We start from the raw sequence: 19,446 nt of genomic DNA on the forward strand, positions 1-19,446 counted from the left end.
CAAATTTGTTCAGAACGTAACAAGAGTGCTTAAAACATTAATTAAAAACAACGTGGCAGATGTGTAAAAAATAATACACGACGTGCAGAGTGGGATGAGGATATCTAGTCTTGTTGGAAAAATTGATTTTTCGAATCGATACGTATCGGGAGCTTTCGATTTGAAATTCGATTTCGAAATAGATAAAGATTTTTATATATTTTTGCGCCTTTTACATGATGGACACATGAATAATACACCTTTAGCTCCACAATCTTTACATCTTCATTGAACACAGCGAACACATTATATCCATTATTTCTCCGTTAGTGTCATTTTTATAGTTTTAAATAAATATTATTATTTTAAATAAATTGTTTTTTAACCATTTTTTTGCAATTATTTTAAACAAATGCAGGTTCTTAAGATAGTGCGCGATTTTAAAAATCTGAAAAAAAGGAGAATATAGTTTGATACTTCCCCTTGATGAAACTATATTCTCCTTTTTTTCAGATTTTTAAAATCGCGCACTATCTTAAAAACCTTTTTTTTTTATTTTAAACTTTTGTTTAAAATAATTGCAAAAAAAATGGTTAAAAAACAATTTCGTTTAATTGAAATAATTTTCTTTACAAACTTCAATGTTTTCTCTATAAGCACCGTAGAACTTATCTCCATCCGCTTACTAATTCAATAGCTATAATTTTTTTAAAGAAAGGTAGCACTTAACTTCAAACAGCTGTAAAATCGACAATTTTCAAAATTTTGAAAAATCCTTTGGTATACGTTTAAATATCGTTAAATTAATAACATTCAAATTTGAGCAATCTACAAAAACTTACTCCAAAACATGCCTGATTTCGTGTGGAATGACCCTTGTGAGACGTGAATAATACACGCAACTTGTACGATAGTATCTGTAGTGGAGGAGCAAATTCTCAGTAACTCGCATTCCAAATCTGGATATCACAATCCTCCTGATTAGGCGCCGCCTGATGTGTACCAGCCGAACTAAACTTATCACTTTTTTACTCTGTTTTATCCCTAACCTGGCAAAAAGCACTACCGCCACAGGAATACACTTTTCGTCTTCATATTAGGAGATTATAAGCTGGGAAAGGGCTCATTCGATAGAGAAAGGTTCAATCGAGAGCGCTCTGATCATGATTTTGCTCAGAACAATCTCTAAATTACCTAAAAACTGTTTCGATTTCGTAACTGTCAATTGTAGATTTTTGCTTTACTTTAAACACTCATATTACTGAATATTAGCAGAATCTGACTAAATCATGATCATTGAATCTTCCTCTATCATTGAATGAATTTTTAGCTTTAAAGATTTTAAGGTAGAAGAATCCTCTCCTAGAGTATCGGCGAACTCATCGTAAACGGACTCTCCTGTTCCGTAACATTTTGTACCTCCACTTCGGTAGATCCTTCTGACAGGTTCTCATTATTACCTTCAAAAAAACCAATAAAGTTTAATACGTCATACGAGCGTATAAACGTCCAACTTGATCAACTTAAATGATCTGTCGTCATGTAACATGAATAAACACAAATTGGCTGCCAATATATTCAAAGTCTTGTTATCTGAATGACATATGATCCCATCTTACGAGCGAGACCATTTTTATAATATGACTTATGATTTCGTGAATCTCTGTATCATTGCAGAGTTTATTTACGCACGTATTGCGAACGTGTATATTTATGATCGATTTAAAAAGGCTTTTTCTGATGCCTATCTCGTAAGATAATTTCCTGTTCTGCTCCGGAATTCCAATTATTGTTTTTATCTCTAACCTTTATTTCTTTATTGTCACTTTCTCACGACTTTTTGTCTTTTCTCTGCTAATTTACTAATACTATCCTGCGGCGCCTTCATCTGCGCGCTTAATTCCGCTAAAGTTTTCCTGTCGTTTCCCTTACACTTATTCATGATGAAGAAGAAAAAAGGAAATTGCTAATTATACGTTACCTCTAACGTACTACGAAAAAATATCAAAGCACATCATAGGAAGCGAATATTCACGAGCGGTTAGTGTTTTGTTTTATTTTACTTTAAACGTAATGACCACTGACGACCACGAAAGGAGTACTACATTAGCAATCTCCAGAACGAGGCGAATGAAACATAATTAGTTGGAATCAACATACGATTAAATATTCATTTTTAATTAAATCATCATTTTGCTAGTTTCGAATTTATTCAAAACATACGGGGCTTCAGATTTTGCTATTTATGCCAATTTTTGTAAAAATAGGTTCTAGTTAAAAAAATATCAGAAATCATTTTTCTGTACTAATAATAATATTTTGTATTACTTTTAGGAATTATTTCGTACACGGAGTACCTATTTCTCTTGTCCATTTTAACCAGTAAGTATTTACCTTCAATTTATTCAGTTGTCATATAGAGTAAACATACTGTTACTTCCCCGATAATGAAAAATTAACGAAGGACTTTCTTTTAGAACCAAAAACTGGTTTCCACATTGCATTTAACATGTTCGACACTGATGGAAACGAACGCGTGGACAAGACTGAATTTCTTGTGGTAAGGCAATTGTTTTTCACACATCTACTCACTCTTTATCACTTCTCCAAGTAAAATTTTCAGTAATTATTCAGTATTATGAGAGCTAGCTCGTTTGACCTTGAACTTAATACTTACTGTCAAGAACATTCTCCTCAGTAGCCCTCAATAGGTTTTAAGCGTCGTTCACTGTTCGTTAAAAAATTATTAACAAAAAGTGTGTAATATATGTGGCACTTATTTTTAGTATTAACGTGTGAAATAACGGAATGGAATACACAATACTGAATAAATGTGTTATATACACTAAACAGATATATTTTTACCAGAATTTATTCATTTACACAAGTAAAGCAGTACAATATATATTAAAATGATTTTTACCTTTTGTAAATACTAATTGTATTTTAATACGTGATATCCGCTCATCCTCTTTACACTACCGTCCCGAGAAAACTCTGACTCTAACGTGTCCTTATGTGAAACCAAATTCAGTACTGTCTCAATACAAATTCATCACTTATAATCGATTACATGCGCAAATAATATAAGACGTAAGAAATTCATTTCTAACAAGGGAATATCGCGAAGTCTAAATCTCCGACTTTGATAAAACTCCATACTCCATAAATACTTATCGTATTTAACACTTACAAAAATTAAACTACCATTTTGGTAAATATGATCGTTTAGAAAATGACCTCTGCTTAATACTTAATAACTTTTCAAGGAATAACGAGTGACGGCTGAAACCAATTCGTGATTACTCAGGAGAGTGTTCTTGACGACATATGTCAAGGTCAAAAGTTATCCGAGTCGCCTCCCCTGTACTGAATATTTATATAAATTCATTTTTTTAAATATTTTATTGAGACAAAAGGACCTAGCATATTTTCCAAGTTTTTAAGCAACTGTAGTTTAGGATATAATTTACATATCGACAGGAAATAAATTATTTTAGCAGGTGTGACCATAATACCGCTTGAAACTTCATTGTTAGCATGTTTTTCAAATTATTTAATTTTATATATACACTTACACGAAAAGAGCATCAGCTTTTTTAAATATCTTCATGTACGTCAAATGCATGCATGACCAAGATTTCAACTCTTTGCAGTTTTATGCTACTCATTTCATATTCAGCTGTAGGTACTATAAAAAGCACGAAACACTGTAAAAAATGTAGATAATAAGAAACATTCAAATATATCTAATACATTTACTTTATATGTTTTCTATGTTTAAATTAGGAAATCGTAGTTGACCACATAAAAGTGTCTTTTAAGAGAAAAAAAATATTGTTTATCACCAATTTTCGATCGATCAAAATACTATTGTGGGTCTTCTTACATTCCATTACAAATATCATAAAAGAGTTCTAATAATCACAGTATCTAAAAGCATCTTTTTAAAACGAAATTCTTCTTTAAAGATTACTTCATAGGAACCCTCCAAAATAATTCCTATCAGCAATTACACAATCAGTGATATACTTCTACCAATACATATGTTTGTACATACAATATGTCTGGTTTAAATAACAGGTGGTTATTACCGTAAATATTAAAACTGAAAAAAAAATGTTTCAGACAAAACTTCTATGGTATCAAAGTGGACATACTATTTGACCTTGGGATGACCTTAGAGAGCTCTATGAAGGTTACATTTAAATTTTATATTAGAATCCTATATTTTTGATTGCGTATGCTTGTAGCGGATATGGAAACGTTTTCAAAACACTGCTTATATATATATTTTGCATAAGCCATTGCTGAGTTATTAACTTTCAAAGTTCGCGTGTCGCCAGCATTGCCGTTACACGATGGATACCGCGTGGAGGTTGTATGCACGTGCGTGCGTCTACGTGTACAGCGACTGGATAGAAATCGTTGTAATAAACAAAACCGTTCAACTAAGTTTTTCGTATAGAAATACACCAAGCCCTATCAAGCAACTTGTTCGGTTGTGTGCATCAAGTAACACTAATCTTTCGATGTTAGTTACGTTAGTTATGTTAGTTAAAAATTTAAATGTGACCTTCACAGGGCTCTCCAAGGTCATCGCAAGGTCAAATTGTTATCATCATAATATATCCCCTTTGATACCATACAACTTTTGTCTAAAACAGTTTTTCTCACTTTTAATATTTACGGAAATAACCACCTATACATTTAAACCGGACATATTGTACATAAAGATGTATCTAGTAACTCTCAATGAGACGAGTTATGATTCTATTCCAAGTAAAATTAGAAATAAATATGGTTATGAAAAATTAGAAAAATAAGTTTTATGTCAAATTATAACACGATAAACGTCGCAATGTCCAAGTCCTTGGGATGCCAAATGTCCTAGTAAATGAACAATCTACAAATACATTTCTTAATACTTGAGTTATGACATCCCTGTGGCTGAGAATACTACATATGTTTTGTTTTTAATTACATTACACTTTAAACTTAAAATTAAATAAAATTAGTATTAGTGTTTGAATACCGGGGCATTGTTGGCGACTGAGACAATAAAACAATTTGAATATACATATAAACATCGCACAGTAAAACGAAAAGTCTGTTTATGTAATATTGACATTACTTGTAAAATTTTTCTCATATCTCTAACAAAAATGATGCATTGTTTTACACGCTGTATCGTGTATACAAGGGCCATGCAGTAAATAAAGGTAAAAACTGTAGTTTAAAGAATATTGCTATAAGAAATGTGATACTTTCAGAACCATAAGTGGGCATCCATGTAATTTGTTTAGAATTTATATCAGTTTAGCAGTTATTTCGGTATGCATAACCTGTGTCAGTCAATTAACAATGATAAATGCTTCCGAAAAGTGTACTTTGGAAGGAGTGTTCTATTATAAGAATTTATATTTATATCTAAGGTTATTCAGTTTAGTAATTTTAAATGTAATTCAGGATACTTAAATAATTAGAAGTTACATAATCTGTAAACATTTTTACATCTCGTGGATCAATTTAAAAGTGACCGAACGAATGTTACTAATATACATTATACAGGATGACCAATCGAGATGTCAATTCCAGCTGTAAACTTGCATTTATGAACTAATTTTGGCAACAGGTAAATTACGATAAAAGAAATCATTAGAAGTTGCAATGTAACATAATATAATGCTCGAAAATAATGTGTCGCCTAGGATACGAAAAGAAATGACGAGATTTACAGAGAAAAGAATTGCTATTTCTTCTTATCCTTTTTACAGTACAATTAACACTTGAAACTACCGAAAAATTAGGCTGGAAGATTTTACCACATCTGCCATATCTCAAAAATCATGATTTTTCGAGAAATAAGACAATAACTCCATCTCACACAAGATCCCGTTTTCCACACTAATAACTCAGAAACAGTCATTTTTTTAATTATGTCGTTATTGTAGTCACTAAATGATGTAGTTCAAATCTGGTTTCGTCAGATTTATTTTTGTTTGATCCCGTCATAAAGTCATTAAGTGAATTCAAGTTTTGGAGAAGTAAAGAGATGAAGACAAATATGCAAAACTGAATCAGACAATAATATAAACAATTCTTTGCTAATGCCACAAAAAGCTAGTAGAGTAATAGGGTAAGTGCATTATTGTAGCAGTTAATTTTATTGAAAAATGGATAAATTATAATATTCAGGTGAGGAACCATATATTAATGGAGCAGTCGTTTGTCCCTTTACTTATTGAATGACCCTCGTAATAACAGAAAAGTGAAAAATCAAACTGCAAAGAGTTGATATCAGCTAAATGTTAAATAAGAAAGGGGTATTTGTAGTTCATAAATGTGGGAAACGAAAATATCGTAATTTTCAATCAATTGTTTCACTACCTACAAGGATAAATCGTCAATTCAAGAACGAAAAGGAGCATTTATCAGGAAACGAGAAAAAGAGACAGGTTTGTCGAAAGAGAGTAGAATGCCTCAAATTGCATGCATATATTTGTAATTTTCCCAGATTCGACGACTACTCGGTGGCAATCTGAAGAGACGACACCTCGACGAAGAAACGAAACGTGCAGTGAGTTTTAGCATATTCGTCAAGAAATGAATCGACATTCGCGCATAGTCTTGACTACTACCGTGCGATTCATCTTACTCGCTTGCAATACTATAATCAGCCCATGACGGCTGTGTCTATAGCTATCTAACGACGTTACTTAATAGTACAATTTAATTTCATTTAATTTTTACGATATCTAACAATTGCGTTTAGAACATTTTCTACTTACTAACAGTAGAGTTTTTTTTTTTTTAAATTAAACTAAACTTTTGTTTTCATGCTTATTTGTACAAGACATACCTTTAACTAAATCAGATAAGTAATAATAATTAAATTCCTATTAAGACTACTAGGTAAAACTTTATTTAAAGTTTTATAAATACTCCCACAGTCATTTTGCTATTGCTTTCCTCCATTTTATTTAAAAGCAAGCTCACTAAATAAAAAAGTAACTTATTGCTATTATTGTATTCTTTTTATTTTTTTTTATGCTTAAAATGTTTTTTAATGTGTTGTTTTTTCGTACTTTCATTTGCACTCTTCTTACTTTACCCTTTTGAACATTATCGAAGCTTGTCCTTGTGTATTACATTAGTTTGAGTTTCTTGTTCCATTTTATCATTTAGAACCAAGATTATTAATATTTACTGTTTTTATTTTCATATACTAGTTGAGTCGCATAATTCCTCCGTACACGGACTTCATTCCTAAACCGAAATTTCGTAACAGTCAAGCAGAAAATATGAAAACAGAGATTGTCTCAAACTCTTACGTAAGTGGTTTTATGCGAAAACATGTCAACACTGTTTGAATTTTCCCCTTTTTAACAGAAGTGGATTTTCGAATACATAATGACTTTGAAGTAAGATTTCAATTACTGCGATTTGATGTTACATCTTCTACTATAAAAGAGTGACCGTATAGAAGAATTTTGGAATGGCAATCTTGTTAACTTCATGCCAAAGATTTAGACTCCAAATTGTAGAAATTCAAATTTTCCGTTTTTGTATTATGTCTTAAAAAGTACAGTGCAAAGAAAGATAGAGGAAAACTCTTAAAAACAACTTATAGACATTTTTGCAGAAATGTAAAATCGAATTATGTAACTGCAAATCGGAATAATTGAAATCGTGTTGTACCCTTAATAAATCGTGTATGATTAACTGATGAAGACATTGATGAAGAAATTAATAATTGTAGTACAATTGATGCTAAGCAGTTATAATATTTTAAACACCGCATGCATTTCTGATGGATGTTAAAGTGATTACGAATTAAAAGAGTTGTGAAAGAAAAAACATTTCATTGCCTGCTATAGTGGGAGAAGGAAGGAGGCGAACTAGTAATATCCTTCTCCCATTAAAGTACACAGGGTGTCCTATTTGAAGTTTCGCACTCAATTATTTCCTAAACCATCATTCGTTTAAAAAAATGTTTTAAATGAAACTTACCCTGTTTCAAAGGAGGTATTGATGTCGGAGGTCATCCTTTTGAATACATCGGATGACAAGCAATTTCTGTGTGTACAATAAAGGTAAACTTTAACTGCATTAAATGACCTTGAGCAACCTTCAAAGATCAAAGTATTATAAGTCGATAAATTCACCCTGAAATACACTATTCGCTTACATAAAAAAAATACAGTTCTCGGAAGCACGTTTACCTAGGAAAAATTTGTGACGATTACAAGATGCCCCTTTCGAAATAGGAGATAATTGAGTTCGAAACTTCAAATGAGACATCTTGTAAATTAAGCATAATTATCCCCCCTCCACCCCATACTCTTACATATTCAATGAAACCAATCACACATACTCACAGATATAACGCATTCAAATTTGTTTAATTACCTACTAGGAATACTTGATATCTTGAGAATTTAAATAAATTGTCAAATACTGGACTATAACATATAATGAATATTTAAATTCAAATTCAATATTCACATACGTATACGGTTAACAAATTTTACTGTAACTGGTAGATAAATTGAAAGGAAATTTTATGCATTATTTTATTTGTAATATAATAGGCACGCGTACAGATTTCGATTAACCTTTGCCGAAATTTTAAAGTGACCAAAAATATTGATACATATTTTCTTTTAGCAGCAATTGTCCATGTTGAAGTACTGAAAACAATCTGTCGAGTGAGGGTCAACAAAATATTTTCTCTAATATGTATTTCAAAAACTATTAAGCCTGAGAAAGAAATTCTGTTTGAAATTCATATTTTGGAAAAAAGATTCAATCCAGGAAGAATTCATAATAAATGTTTTTCCCTAAATAATATAACATAAACAGTAACATATTTTTCCGAATTTTTTCCACCAAAAAATCAAGTAGGTAATTAGTATCTCCTACGCCAACTTTATTCACACAGCAGATAGCCAAGGCATAAGTGATGAAACATACCATCATGACTCAAAATATAGGACAACTGTACAACTGTTTCCTTTAATGTGCCTTCGAAGATTCCATTTTGTAAAGATTGAGAGTAAAGTACCTGAGTATCTAGCTTCGCTCTGATATAGTGTCATTCAGTTTTCTAGTTTCAGACAGCTTTTACCATTTTTTGAAACACTTATAATTTAGAAAAGCAGACTGAATTGCAATTTCATTATTATTGACTTTTGTTTTATTTTGATGTCCAGAATCGCTTTATAAATTTTTCCTCGTTTGTAGTCAAGCATTCTGTATAATAAATTGTTATTTTAATGACAAAAATAAAAAACATATGTAAGGGAGGGTGGGATCAAAGTAACATCGTCGTGAACGTAACAAGCCTCGCCCTCTTTTTCACAAGCATATCTAGACAATTTCTTGCACGCAATTACATCTGTATAATAATATGTCTTTTATTTCATCAATCGGAGTTTAGCAGTAACACGAATCGCAAGTGATCTAGGTGAATTTATGTATTTAGATCATCCAGATAAGTTCGCTTTTTTTGTTGTCGTTAGCATTCATATACTTATTGAGCCAACCATTTGCCAGAGCAATCTTAGATAATATCTTTATAAGTTCTTGTATTTGTTTTTAGTAAGTCTTTTGTAGTTTATAGGATATAACATTTTTATTTTGAAAAACGTAGATGGAGTGAAAGTAACATGTTACTTTTTTTGTCCATATGAAAGTTCAATGTGTACATACATATTGACAAGAAAATAATGAAGAAACAAAGCAAACGAAATAGCATATAGAATAAGAATCTCTCAGGTGGCAGTGACTATATGTATACATACGTCTAGTTTGTTTAAAGCCCTTGAGTAAAAGCTGTCCGAGAGACAAGTTGATCCAATGTCTAGATATACATTACTTTCATCCCCATCCTCCACCACGAAAGTAATGATAACAGTAACTGCAGAAAATTGCCATAGCTCTTCGATTATGTTACGTATGCGTCGCCTACGTAACCTTTTTCATTCTTTTTGAGAGCTGAAATACACTGGACGCATAGATAAGGACCCTTCGTGTGCATCTGCTTTATACAGGGTGTCCCAAAACTATGGGACAAGCCGAGACATGCATATTTTTCATGCAAATAGAAATCGAAAAGTCCTGTACCGTTTTGCAATCTGGAGCTTCATCTTCGAGATATCGGTGATTGAAATTCAGGTATTGGACTTCCGGGGCGCGCTGTTCAAATCCCAGTCAGCCGAACGTGTGACCAGACACACGCGAGTTCGAACGCGAGAAGCACGCGTCGGTGAACATACACACGCGTATACTGCTGATGTTACAGATGTTAATGCACTTCCATGGTATGAACTGAACAGTTACTTAACTTTTTCACTAATTGTAAGTCATAATAAATGTTCCAAGAGCAAAGGCAGCTCATTTTGTAAAAACTCCAAGTACGTCCTGGCTGGCTGTAGAAGTGTGAAGAACCGATATCCTGCTGTTTTACCGAAATCGCTGTATCTGGCTGCCGACTGTACACGCGCCTATTGTCCCTCGGCAGTGGACAGGGGTAACATAAGAATCTGGTCACCACGTGTACTAGCCGAAGTAACGTACAGATTAAAAAAAAATAGCTTATTGTTCAGAACGAAGACGTCTGAACTCTTAAAAGGTGTCCTTTTGGGGTGCTTTTCCAAATGAAGCAAGCTGATATTTTCCAGACACTCCTCGAGAAGAAATAACTGCATGTCGTGAGACAAGTGGGTCTTTACCTCGCTCGTACCCTTCTTAGATTCTATGAACCAAGACACTTGGCACCGTCGTAAATTTTCCACACAAACAGCTAATACTTTCTATGCTGTATTTTTACCATTTCTCTGCCTGCTCTTTTCAAGTTTCTCAACCAATCTTCGTTCATTTTCCAGCTTTCTTAAGTGTTAAAGGAACCAATAATGTTTTTTCGAGGTATCCCCTCGACTTGATCTGTTAACATGCGGATTCTAACAGTCAGAATCATTCTTTGAGCGAAACCGAGAGCATCGTAAAAAGATTTCTGAGGACAGACATTATTGGTGTCCAACTAACTATTAGCTTAGTTATTATCTAGTTTTTACCCTTAATTATTGTTTAGACTTTAGTTTAAAGTAGTGTGTGGATTTTAGTGTGTGTCATTGTGTAGGTTTTAGTGCGTTATTTTCTAAGTTGTAGTGTACTAAGATTAGTGTTTTGAACTTACGTCGAATTAAAAACTCGAACGTTAAACAATGTTCTCCAACGAAGAGTACTACGATATGATGCTTGCATTAGGTGAATTATGACTTACAATTAGTGAAAAAGTTAAGTAACTGTTCAGTTCATACCATGGAAATGCATTAACATCTGTAATATCAGCAGTATACGCGTGTGTATGTTCACCGACGCGTGCTTCTCGCGTTCGAACTCGCGTGTGTCTGGTCACACGTTCGGCTGACTGGGATTTGAACAGCGCGCCCCGGAAGTCCAATACCTGAATTTCAATCACCGATATCTCGAAGATGAAGCTCCAGATTGCAAAACGGTACAGGACTTTTCAATTTCTATTTGCATGAAGAATATGCATATCTCGGCTTGTCCCATAGTTTTGGGACACCCTGTATAACAGTTTTTCGGAGAATCTTAACGAAGACGTTAGGTAACGCCTATATCCCCACCATTTTTAATAGCCAAATTTTGAGTATATAAAGAACTGGAGGTAAGGCTCCGTGGGCTCAGTTTTCGAGGAGCACTAGCACGTTATGCCGTTTCTCGTCATAAGCAAGTTCAGATTTAAGTTCCTTACAGATCAAATAGAAAAACCATACAGTACGTATTAGCTACCGTTAGGCATTATTTTACTCTGAGACCCCTTCATTCTTCGGTGTGTCAAAACTGAGAGTGGCTTAGCTGCGCGACAATTTCATACAACTACCAATTGTAAAAGTCCTATTATTTGTGTAACAATATAGTTACTAAATTGTAAATTTGAATTACGATTAGTTTATTTAAACCGACGAGTCAGCATCTAAATCCCATTATAACAAAGTGTGTTGGTTAAAACGTAAGTTACGTGCCTTTATTAACAGTCTCAGAGGTAGCCCTGTGTTTAATACACAGGCATATCCTCGAGATTTTCTTTAGTGGTACCACCGTGTTTCTGACACGCGCCTATCCACGCTTCGAAACTCCTCAGACGTACCCCTGTGTGTCAAACACGGACCTATCCTCGAAACTCTTTCCTTATACGGCAGCCCTGTATATGTAGTAATATACGGGCTTATCTATGATTGTATCCGATCCTGGGATTCCTCGTGTTAAGCATACACGAACTGTTCACACCATCCGATCCTCTGCAGTATCCCCGTGTTTAAGAGACGAGTCTATCTGTTAACAGCCTCTACTAGAAAAAAACAATTCTCGGCAACGCAGCCGAACTCTACTCACTCTTGGCTCGTAACAGCTACTTATCACATGAAGGTAAAATGTGGGTCAAATAATAGACCAAGAAACATATTTGCTTAAGGCATTCGTTTTGTTTTTATATCAATACAAGGTTTGGCAGCTAAAATTAGCAGCTAGGCCAAATGTAAAAAATGTTACTTTTGTTTCCACTCTCCCCTACGTACATATTTTGGACCATAGTTTATGGATATAAAGTTATAACATTGTATAATATGTTGTTTAAAAAATGTTTTCCATATTCATGAGAGTCAATTCGCGCTTCGAAAATACAACTTAACACAATTTCTTTCTTACGTCTGATAGTTCATAAAATATTCGAGGAAATATGTTTTCAGCTCCCAATTTTGAGGATTGTTTTTATTTCGTCGACATGGACGACTGCTGATAAAAAGATATGTATCAATATTTTTGAGCACTTTGAAAATCTACAAAGGTGGACAAAAATCTGCGTGTACAGATTTAGAACATTCCCTGTCAGTATACATAATAATAACGTTCAACGTAATTTAAAAAATAATGAAAAAATGTTTAGGAAGTTATTAGTAATAATGTTATGATGCCAGTATATATTCGGTAAGTAAAACATTTTATTCCATGCAATAGCTAAACTGATTTAACTGTAAAAAGTTAAAAATAGATCTTGCGAGTTTATGGCATGTAAAGTTGTAATGCAGAGTACGTATATTATCATTTATCAACTCTCATTACGAAAATTGATATGTGTGCTTTTATGTTAATCATTGCTACGCTAACTCTCTTGCTACTTATTTCAGACACATTAGTACTGGATGCTGAAATCATTGCTGCCATTTTGCCTGTCTATTATGCAAATCCACCTGTATGTCTTTTTATAAAGGTTTCATTAAGAATTGAAAGGTCAGGAAAATTTAATAAATGTTTTTCCCACTATTCCGTGCAGATGGAGAAGATTTTTAGTCACGCTTGGAGAGGCCGTCATGGTACTGAAACCAAAGAAAAATTGGAGCTTTTAACTGAGAGGCAGACTACTCCTGAAGAAATTCAAGTTCAATATATAGACGATGATCAGGTATAATGCAAAATTGTTTGTTTCTTCCTTTTAAAAATGCATATTATACTTCCAAATCAGTATTTAACGAAAATTCTATTATAATCAACTATACCTACTGTCTTTTCTACCATATCTAATATTTAACACTTTGGTATCCTGGTTCTAAAAAATATTGACGAAGAGTCCTCTGCTTGCCAAGTAAAAAAATAAAAACAAAATACATCATACACATTTTTTGTGTTTAAGCTATAAAAAATTCAATTTTCTAACGATTAAAAGAAAAAAGTTATTCAACTTTTAAATGCAAAATGACTATAAGCTATCTCATATTTAATAGACATCGATTATTTACATTCATGTGGGAATTACATATATATGTGTATAAGTTGGTAGACTAACAAGGAAACATTTAAAACTATTACCTGTTTTATAGTCCATGTATTAGTAGTTTAACTTGAAATTTCATTTGTTTAGTCGCTATGTTAAGGAAAGGATATAGCAAATATCTTATTGTTATATGTTATGTTGAGATAATTACAAAGTCCCATTCGTGTTACCTCACTCTTATATTTATTTACGTAATTTATTACGTGCATATTAACCTGTTATTGGCATTCTACGTTTGCGATCCAGTCAAAATTATTATTGTAGAAATATGTAAACATACGTACTAAATACATACTAAATAACATGTTGTACGTATTTTTTGTAGGGTTTGCAAAGACGTCACGCTGTTGACACAACTCTAATGATACACTTTTTCGGGAAAGATGGCACCAACGAATTAAAATACGAAGATTTTAGAGGCTTCATGGAAGATTTGCAGCAAGAAGTTCTAGAGCTCGAATTCCATGAATTTAGTAAAGGACGTGACACCATTTCTGAATTGGATTTTGCTAGAATATTGCTACGATATACTTATCTCGATACTGACAAGTAAGTACAATACACACTCTTCCATAGTTAACAAATTAATTTCACGAGATATAAAATAATTTCGGTTGAGATGGCCCATTTTTCTCTAGTATGCCACTATATAATAAATACAATTATCATCGCACATGCAAAAATATATTTCTAAAGAAAAATACATGTAGAATTAAAATATGTATGAATAAATAAAAAATAATCTTTGATTTAAGAAAAAAAAGAAGTTGCAACATATACAAAAGATCATCTCACTCGGACAGTCCGTGTGAGGTGACTCAAATAGAAAATACATAGTTTGGAAATGATAAAAAGAACAATTATTTTTTCCGTTTAGACAGAATTTTTCCACGAAGATTGCAGAAGTTTCAAAACTTGAAACGCCCTTCATGGAACCATTTTTTATATTTTAAGCTTTGAATTGAGAGATCTTCTTTTGTAGTGCAACAGTATTGGTCAACATATCACACGCATTTGGTATTGTCTTTTTCATCAAACTTCAAAGTTCAAAAATCTAAAAAATTTTCATCTGAAGATGACTCTTCCATAGCGTCACGCATGGAAAAACGTGTAGCGCATTTTAATGCTTTTGCCGCTTTATGTTGTTCGTATTTTTTTTTCTTTATTATTTCCTGTATTTTTTATATTGTCAAAAAGTATCAAAATTAGAGCATTTTATTTTTTGAGTTTTCTACTTTGCTGAAGATCCGATGTACTGAGAATTAGATTAATTCCATCGAGTAACATGTTTGGTGTGTCAGTCATTTTACTAACTATATCTGAACAACTGGGTAAAAACGAATTTAGATTTTTCACTTCGAGCGATCATCGCAGACAATTCGTCCACATTGAAAATGAAAGACGAAAGCTGGAGTATTTACACCAGTTCAGTAGTTGAATTCACTTCATTAATTTTTAATGTGCCGTCAAGTGAAATATTGACTGTTAGAACTGAATTAATAACTTCATTCTTCGTAAAAGGATATCGCAAATTATTAGAAATATTAGTGCAGCTTCACTATGGATGAATCATCCGTTTGTTTCACCAAAAACAGTGCAAGGATCTACTTCTTTCGCTGTTTACTTTCAATGATCACTTTGGATAAAATGCAAATGTAAATGATCTTTACACTTTTCATTATGGATGAATCATTCGCGATGATCACCCAAAATGAAAAGTCTAAATTTGCCTTAAGATAGGTATTGGTTCCCTATGTTACTCTAACAATAAGAGAACAAACATTTACTAATTATTATAAAACAATAACACTTACTAGTCATTATGCACATTTCTACAGTGGGTCAACTATCCTCTAAAAAAGTGAGCCATCTATCCCAATAGCACAGGCTAGATGACTTATTTGTTCATTGCATAATAATATCAACACTATCTCATCGTAACAATTGAAACATAATCTCTAAACACTGTATTAACGTACTGCATTCAGAAAAAGCCATTGTTTTTTTAGTAAAACGTTAGTAAATTGAAACTTACAGAATATGCAGACAATTTTCGAGAGTAGTTAATTATTGTACTACAAATAACTTACCTAATTTGTTAATTTTTGAACAGACAAAACGAAGGATTGTTATGGTTTGTAATCAATATAATTAACTAAGATTACAATAAATAGCGTGAATTCGAACATGACAATAAAATATAAAATCGATTTATCATCTCACTCACAGAGCCATCTCTCTCGGAATTACCCTAATATCCTGGAGCTTGAATATTCTACAGTCATCAACTCTTCTAATTTGATAGTGCTATTGATATCCTGCTTATTTAGAGCTTTATGGGGAGTTCCCCTAACCTCGAACGGTACCTAATACCGGACATTAGCTATACCTATCATTAAGAAATGAAACGCGACAAAGCAACCAAATTGCAAAAGTAAAGAGGAGATTGTCTTCTATCACATTTACAGTTTGGCCGCTTCGTCACGTTTCATTTTTTAAAGACGTAGCTAATGTCCAGTTTTAGGTGCCGTCCTAGTGAAACTCCCCTATATATTATCTCTAGTAGAAATTTGCTAAATAGCTTTTAACAAAAACAGGCAAATTTAACTTGCGATTTAATATTTCACACATTTATAATATATCAATGCATTATGATAAGAAATATTAATCTTTTAGTTAAATTGTTTCTCGTGACACACGTATGTGCAAGATTTTACTTCGTAAATTGTAAAAAATGAGTAAACGATACACAAATGGAAGAATTTATAAATACATGTTTCTTTTATAGATACGACAAGTATTTAGATAGGATGCTGCACAATTCAGAACTTCAGATCGGAATTACGTTCGAAGAATTTCGGCGATTCTACCAGTTCTTAAATAATCTCGACGACTTTTCAATTGCTATGCGGATGTACACACTTGCCGATCATCCAATATCCAAAGGTTTGAGAAGCTGTATTTTAAATAATAAGCTTATTATGTCTTTACGAAATGTAAAAGTCAATTCTAAATAATAATTTCTACCTCTTCTCAGATGAATTTCAACGTGCTGTAAAAATATGCACAGGAAACATTCTCTCAACTCATATGATCGATACGGTGTTCGCTTTGTTTGACGAGGATGGTGATGGTCAATTATCTTATAAAGAGTTTATTGCAATAATGAAAGATCGTCTTCATAGAGGTTTCAAGGTATTGGTTAAGAAATTTAATAAATTTACAAAAGAAAAACTTTAACACAGCTCAATAAGTTAAACCGAAATGTTTAACTTTCTGAACAGTCATGTTCAACTTTCAGTCGTAAAGAGAAAGTAATTGTACTACATTCCTATTTAATAGTTATGCTATTGTTAGTTCAAAACTGAGATAAAAAATAAGATACTCAAATATTACGTAATACATTGCACAAATATATAATTTAATTCTTATAATTTTGTTACACGCAGACTAACACATAGAGGAGTCATTCCACATGAAATCGGACACTTTTTGGAGTACCATCTTGGATTTTGTTCAAATTTGAATATGTTGTAGTCTTTAGTAATATTTAAATGTATGTCGAAGGATTTTTCAAGATTTTGAAAACTTTTACTAAACTGAAACAATTTTTTTTAGTATTCTTATATATTCACTATAACTACTCAGAAGCATATTCTCGTGCGCTTAGTGGTTCAAGAGTTATAATTTTTTGAAAGAATCTGAACACTACACTTTGAGTAGCTGTAAAATCAACAATTTTCAGAATCTTGAAGAATCCTTCGATATAAATTTAAATATCACTAAAGACTACAACATATTCAAATTTGAACAAAATCCAAGATGGTATTCCAAAAAGTGTCCAATTTCCCGTTGAATGAGCCAATAAGTAAACACAAAAATGATTTCTGACTATCAATAAAGTTGTAATTCTCTGTAGTAAATGTCCACTTTCATAAAATAACTATTAAGATAACTCGTTGTCATGACATATCATTATTTTTATAATTAATTTTAATAGTTATTAATCATATCTAAATTTATTTGTATTTTGCAGTCACAACAACGACGCGAAGGTTGGCAAGCATTTACTTACTGCGTGAAACAAGAGATGAAATCGTGTTAAATGAAAAGAAACCTATAAAAAACAATGAAGAAACTTGGTGATACAAGTACAAAGCATTGAAAGAACCAGAGTGTCAACGAAGTCCTAGTCCATTGTTAAATCCTAGTCGGAGTACACTGACTATTTTGTGATAGTAGCAATTACCGTTGTATAACAGATTTCTCTAACTCTTTGTCCCTAATATTTACTCGTTTTCTTACACTTCTATGTGCACACGCTTGTTATGTTGTATAATACTTCGCGTTACTTGCCGTATGCTAGTCTTGTTAAGTACATACAGTAGACATCAATAGCGAGTATCTTATCGTTCTGTTAAATATGAATTAAATTTATTACATATTTTATTAATGTGAAAATAAGTATTCACTAAATGTTATATATATAATATGTTTTTACGGTTTTAAATTAATAATACAGTACTATGAACACGTTTAATTTATGCAATTATTTTATTGTAATTAAAAATAGAATTACCTTCGCACTTGAGATTCTAGAATAAATAATGGATGGAAAAAGGGAAAATATTCCATATCTTCCAATATAAATGCGTTGAAGAATTTACAAACAAGCGGTGAATCACCGAAAATCCACTAGCAGACGAATGCGAAAGGCGAAGAGAATGCAAAATTTTCGAAGGTTAATGAAATGGAAAGAATTACTTTCTTATGCTACGCAAAGAATACAAATTATCTTTATAGAACTCCTTCAATGAAAGTTTATGATAACATTATTAGTTCCAAATAAATTTGACGTAATAAATGTAAACCAAAGAACTTTTTCTAATAAAGAATTAATTTATTAAAACAATTAAATCAAAACAGTATCTATGTATATATGACTATATCATTGAAAATGTTCACAAAATATTGTGCACAAAGATTTGAAATTGTACAGTCAAAGTTCAAAGTTCATTTCTGTTTTAAAAGATGAAGTTCGGTTATATTTTATTAACTGTCAATTTGAAAATCTTGATAAATTTGCTAATATAATTTATAGAGAGCGCCGGTGAAGATGCAAACCTCCCTCCACAAATCTCGTGGACGTAATATATTTACGATTTGAAGCTTAAAGTTGTCCAATAAGAAAATAATCATGCACGCAGAATCTGTAGAACGTTATATAAAAAATCTCTTGTTCAGGAAACTGAGCCATTAATCCTAAATAAATTTTATCGAATATAAATGAAATATAAGTAATGAGTTTGTAAAATATAAGTAAAATCCTAAAAATATTCGAAATAAAAGTTGAAAAAGTACATCGAGTCATTGACTTAATACCTCCTGTTTATAAGTCAAGTGAACTTCACATTCACTTACAGAATTTCGATGATCATGGTATCAATTTCAAACCTTATATTGTATATATTTTAATTATTTATGGTATATATTTGCCATTCTTGACCTTGGTCTTGTTTTGTCATGTAGAATTACCTCTTACAAGTTGTATCCCCTATTACTAAATACATACCCCGTATATTTCAAACCTACTTATTCAATACAAATTT

At 32.2% G+C, this 19,446-nt stretch overlaps 1 protein-coding gene across 4 annotated transcripts in view; it reads left to right on the forward strand.

Annotated features, from left to right (window-relative positions):
• LOC143179147 (calcium uptake protein 3, mitochondrial-like) overlaps positions 1-19,213 on the forward strand; it is a 97,952-nt gene extending 78,739 nt beyond the window's left edge. For 2 of the 4 annotated variants that reach the window (XM_076378214.1, XM_076378244.1), the window contains 9 exons: positions 2,314-2,361; positions 2,457-2,539; positions 6,497-6,559; positions 7,212-7,313; positions 13,340-13,468; positions 14,163-14,386; positions 16,626-16,783; positions 16,875-17,032; positions 17,874-19,213. In XM_076378214.1, the coding sequence (XP_076234329.1) occupies positions 2,314-2,361; positions 2,457-2,539; positions 6,497-6,559; positions 7,212-7,313; positions 13,340-13,468; positions 14,163-14,386; positions 16,626-16,783; positions 16,875-17,032; positions 17,874-17,942 (1,034 nt within the window). In that variant the 3' untranslated portion in view covers positions 17,943-19,213. The remainder of the gene's footprint in view (positions 1-2,313; positions 2,362-2,456; positions 2,540-6,496; positions 6,560-7,211; positions 7,314-13,339; positions 13,469-14,162; positions 14,387-16,625; positions 16,784-16,874; positions 17,033-17,873) is intronic. The other 2 variants (XM_076378223.1, XM_076378234.1) reach the window with 2 other exon arrangements.
• Positions 19,214-19,446: the final 233 nt, after the last annotated feature.

This window comes from Calliopsis andreniformis, chromosome 1, assembly GCF_051401765.1.
Source record: "Calliopsis andreniformis isolate RMS-2024a chromosome 1, iyCalAndr_principal, whole genome shotgun sequence".
NCBI lineage: Eukaryota > Metazoa > Arthropoda > Insecta > Hymenoptera > Andrenidae > Calliopsis > Calliopsis andreniformis.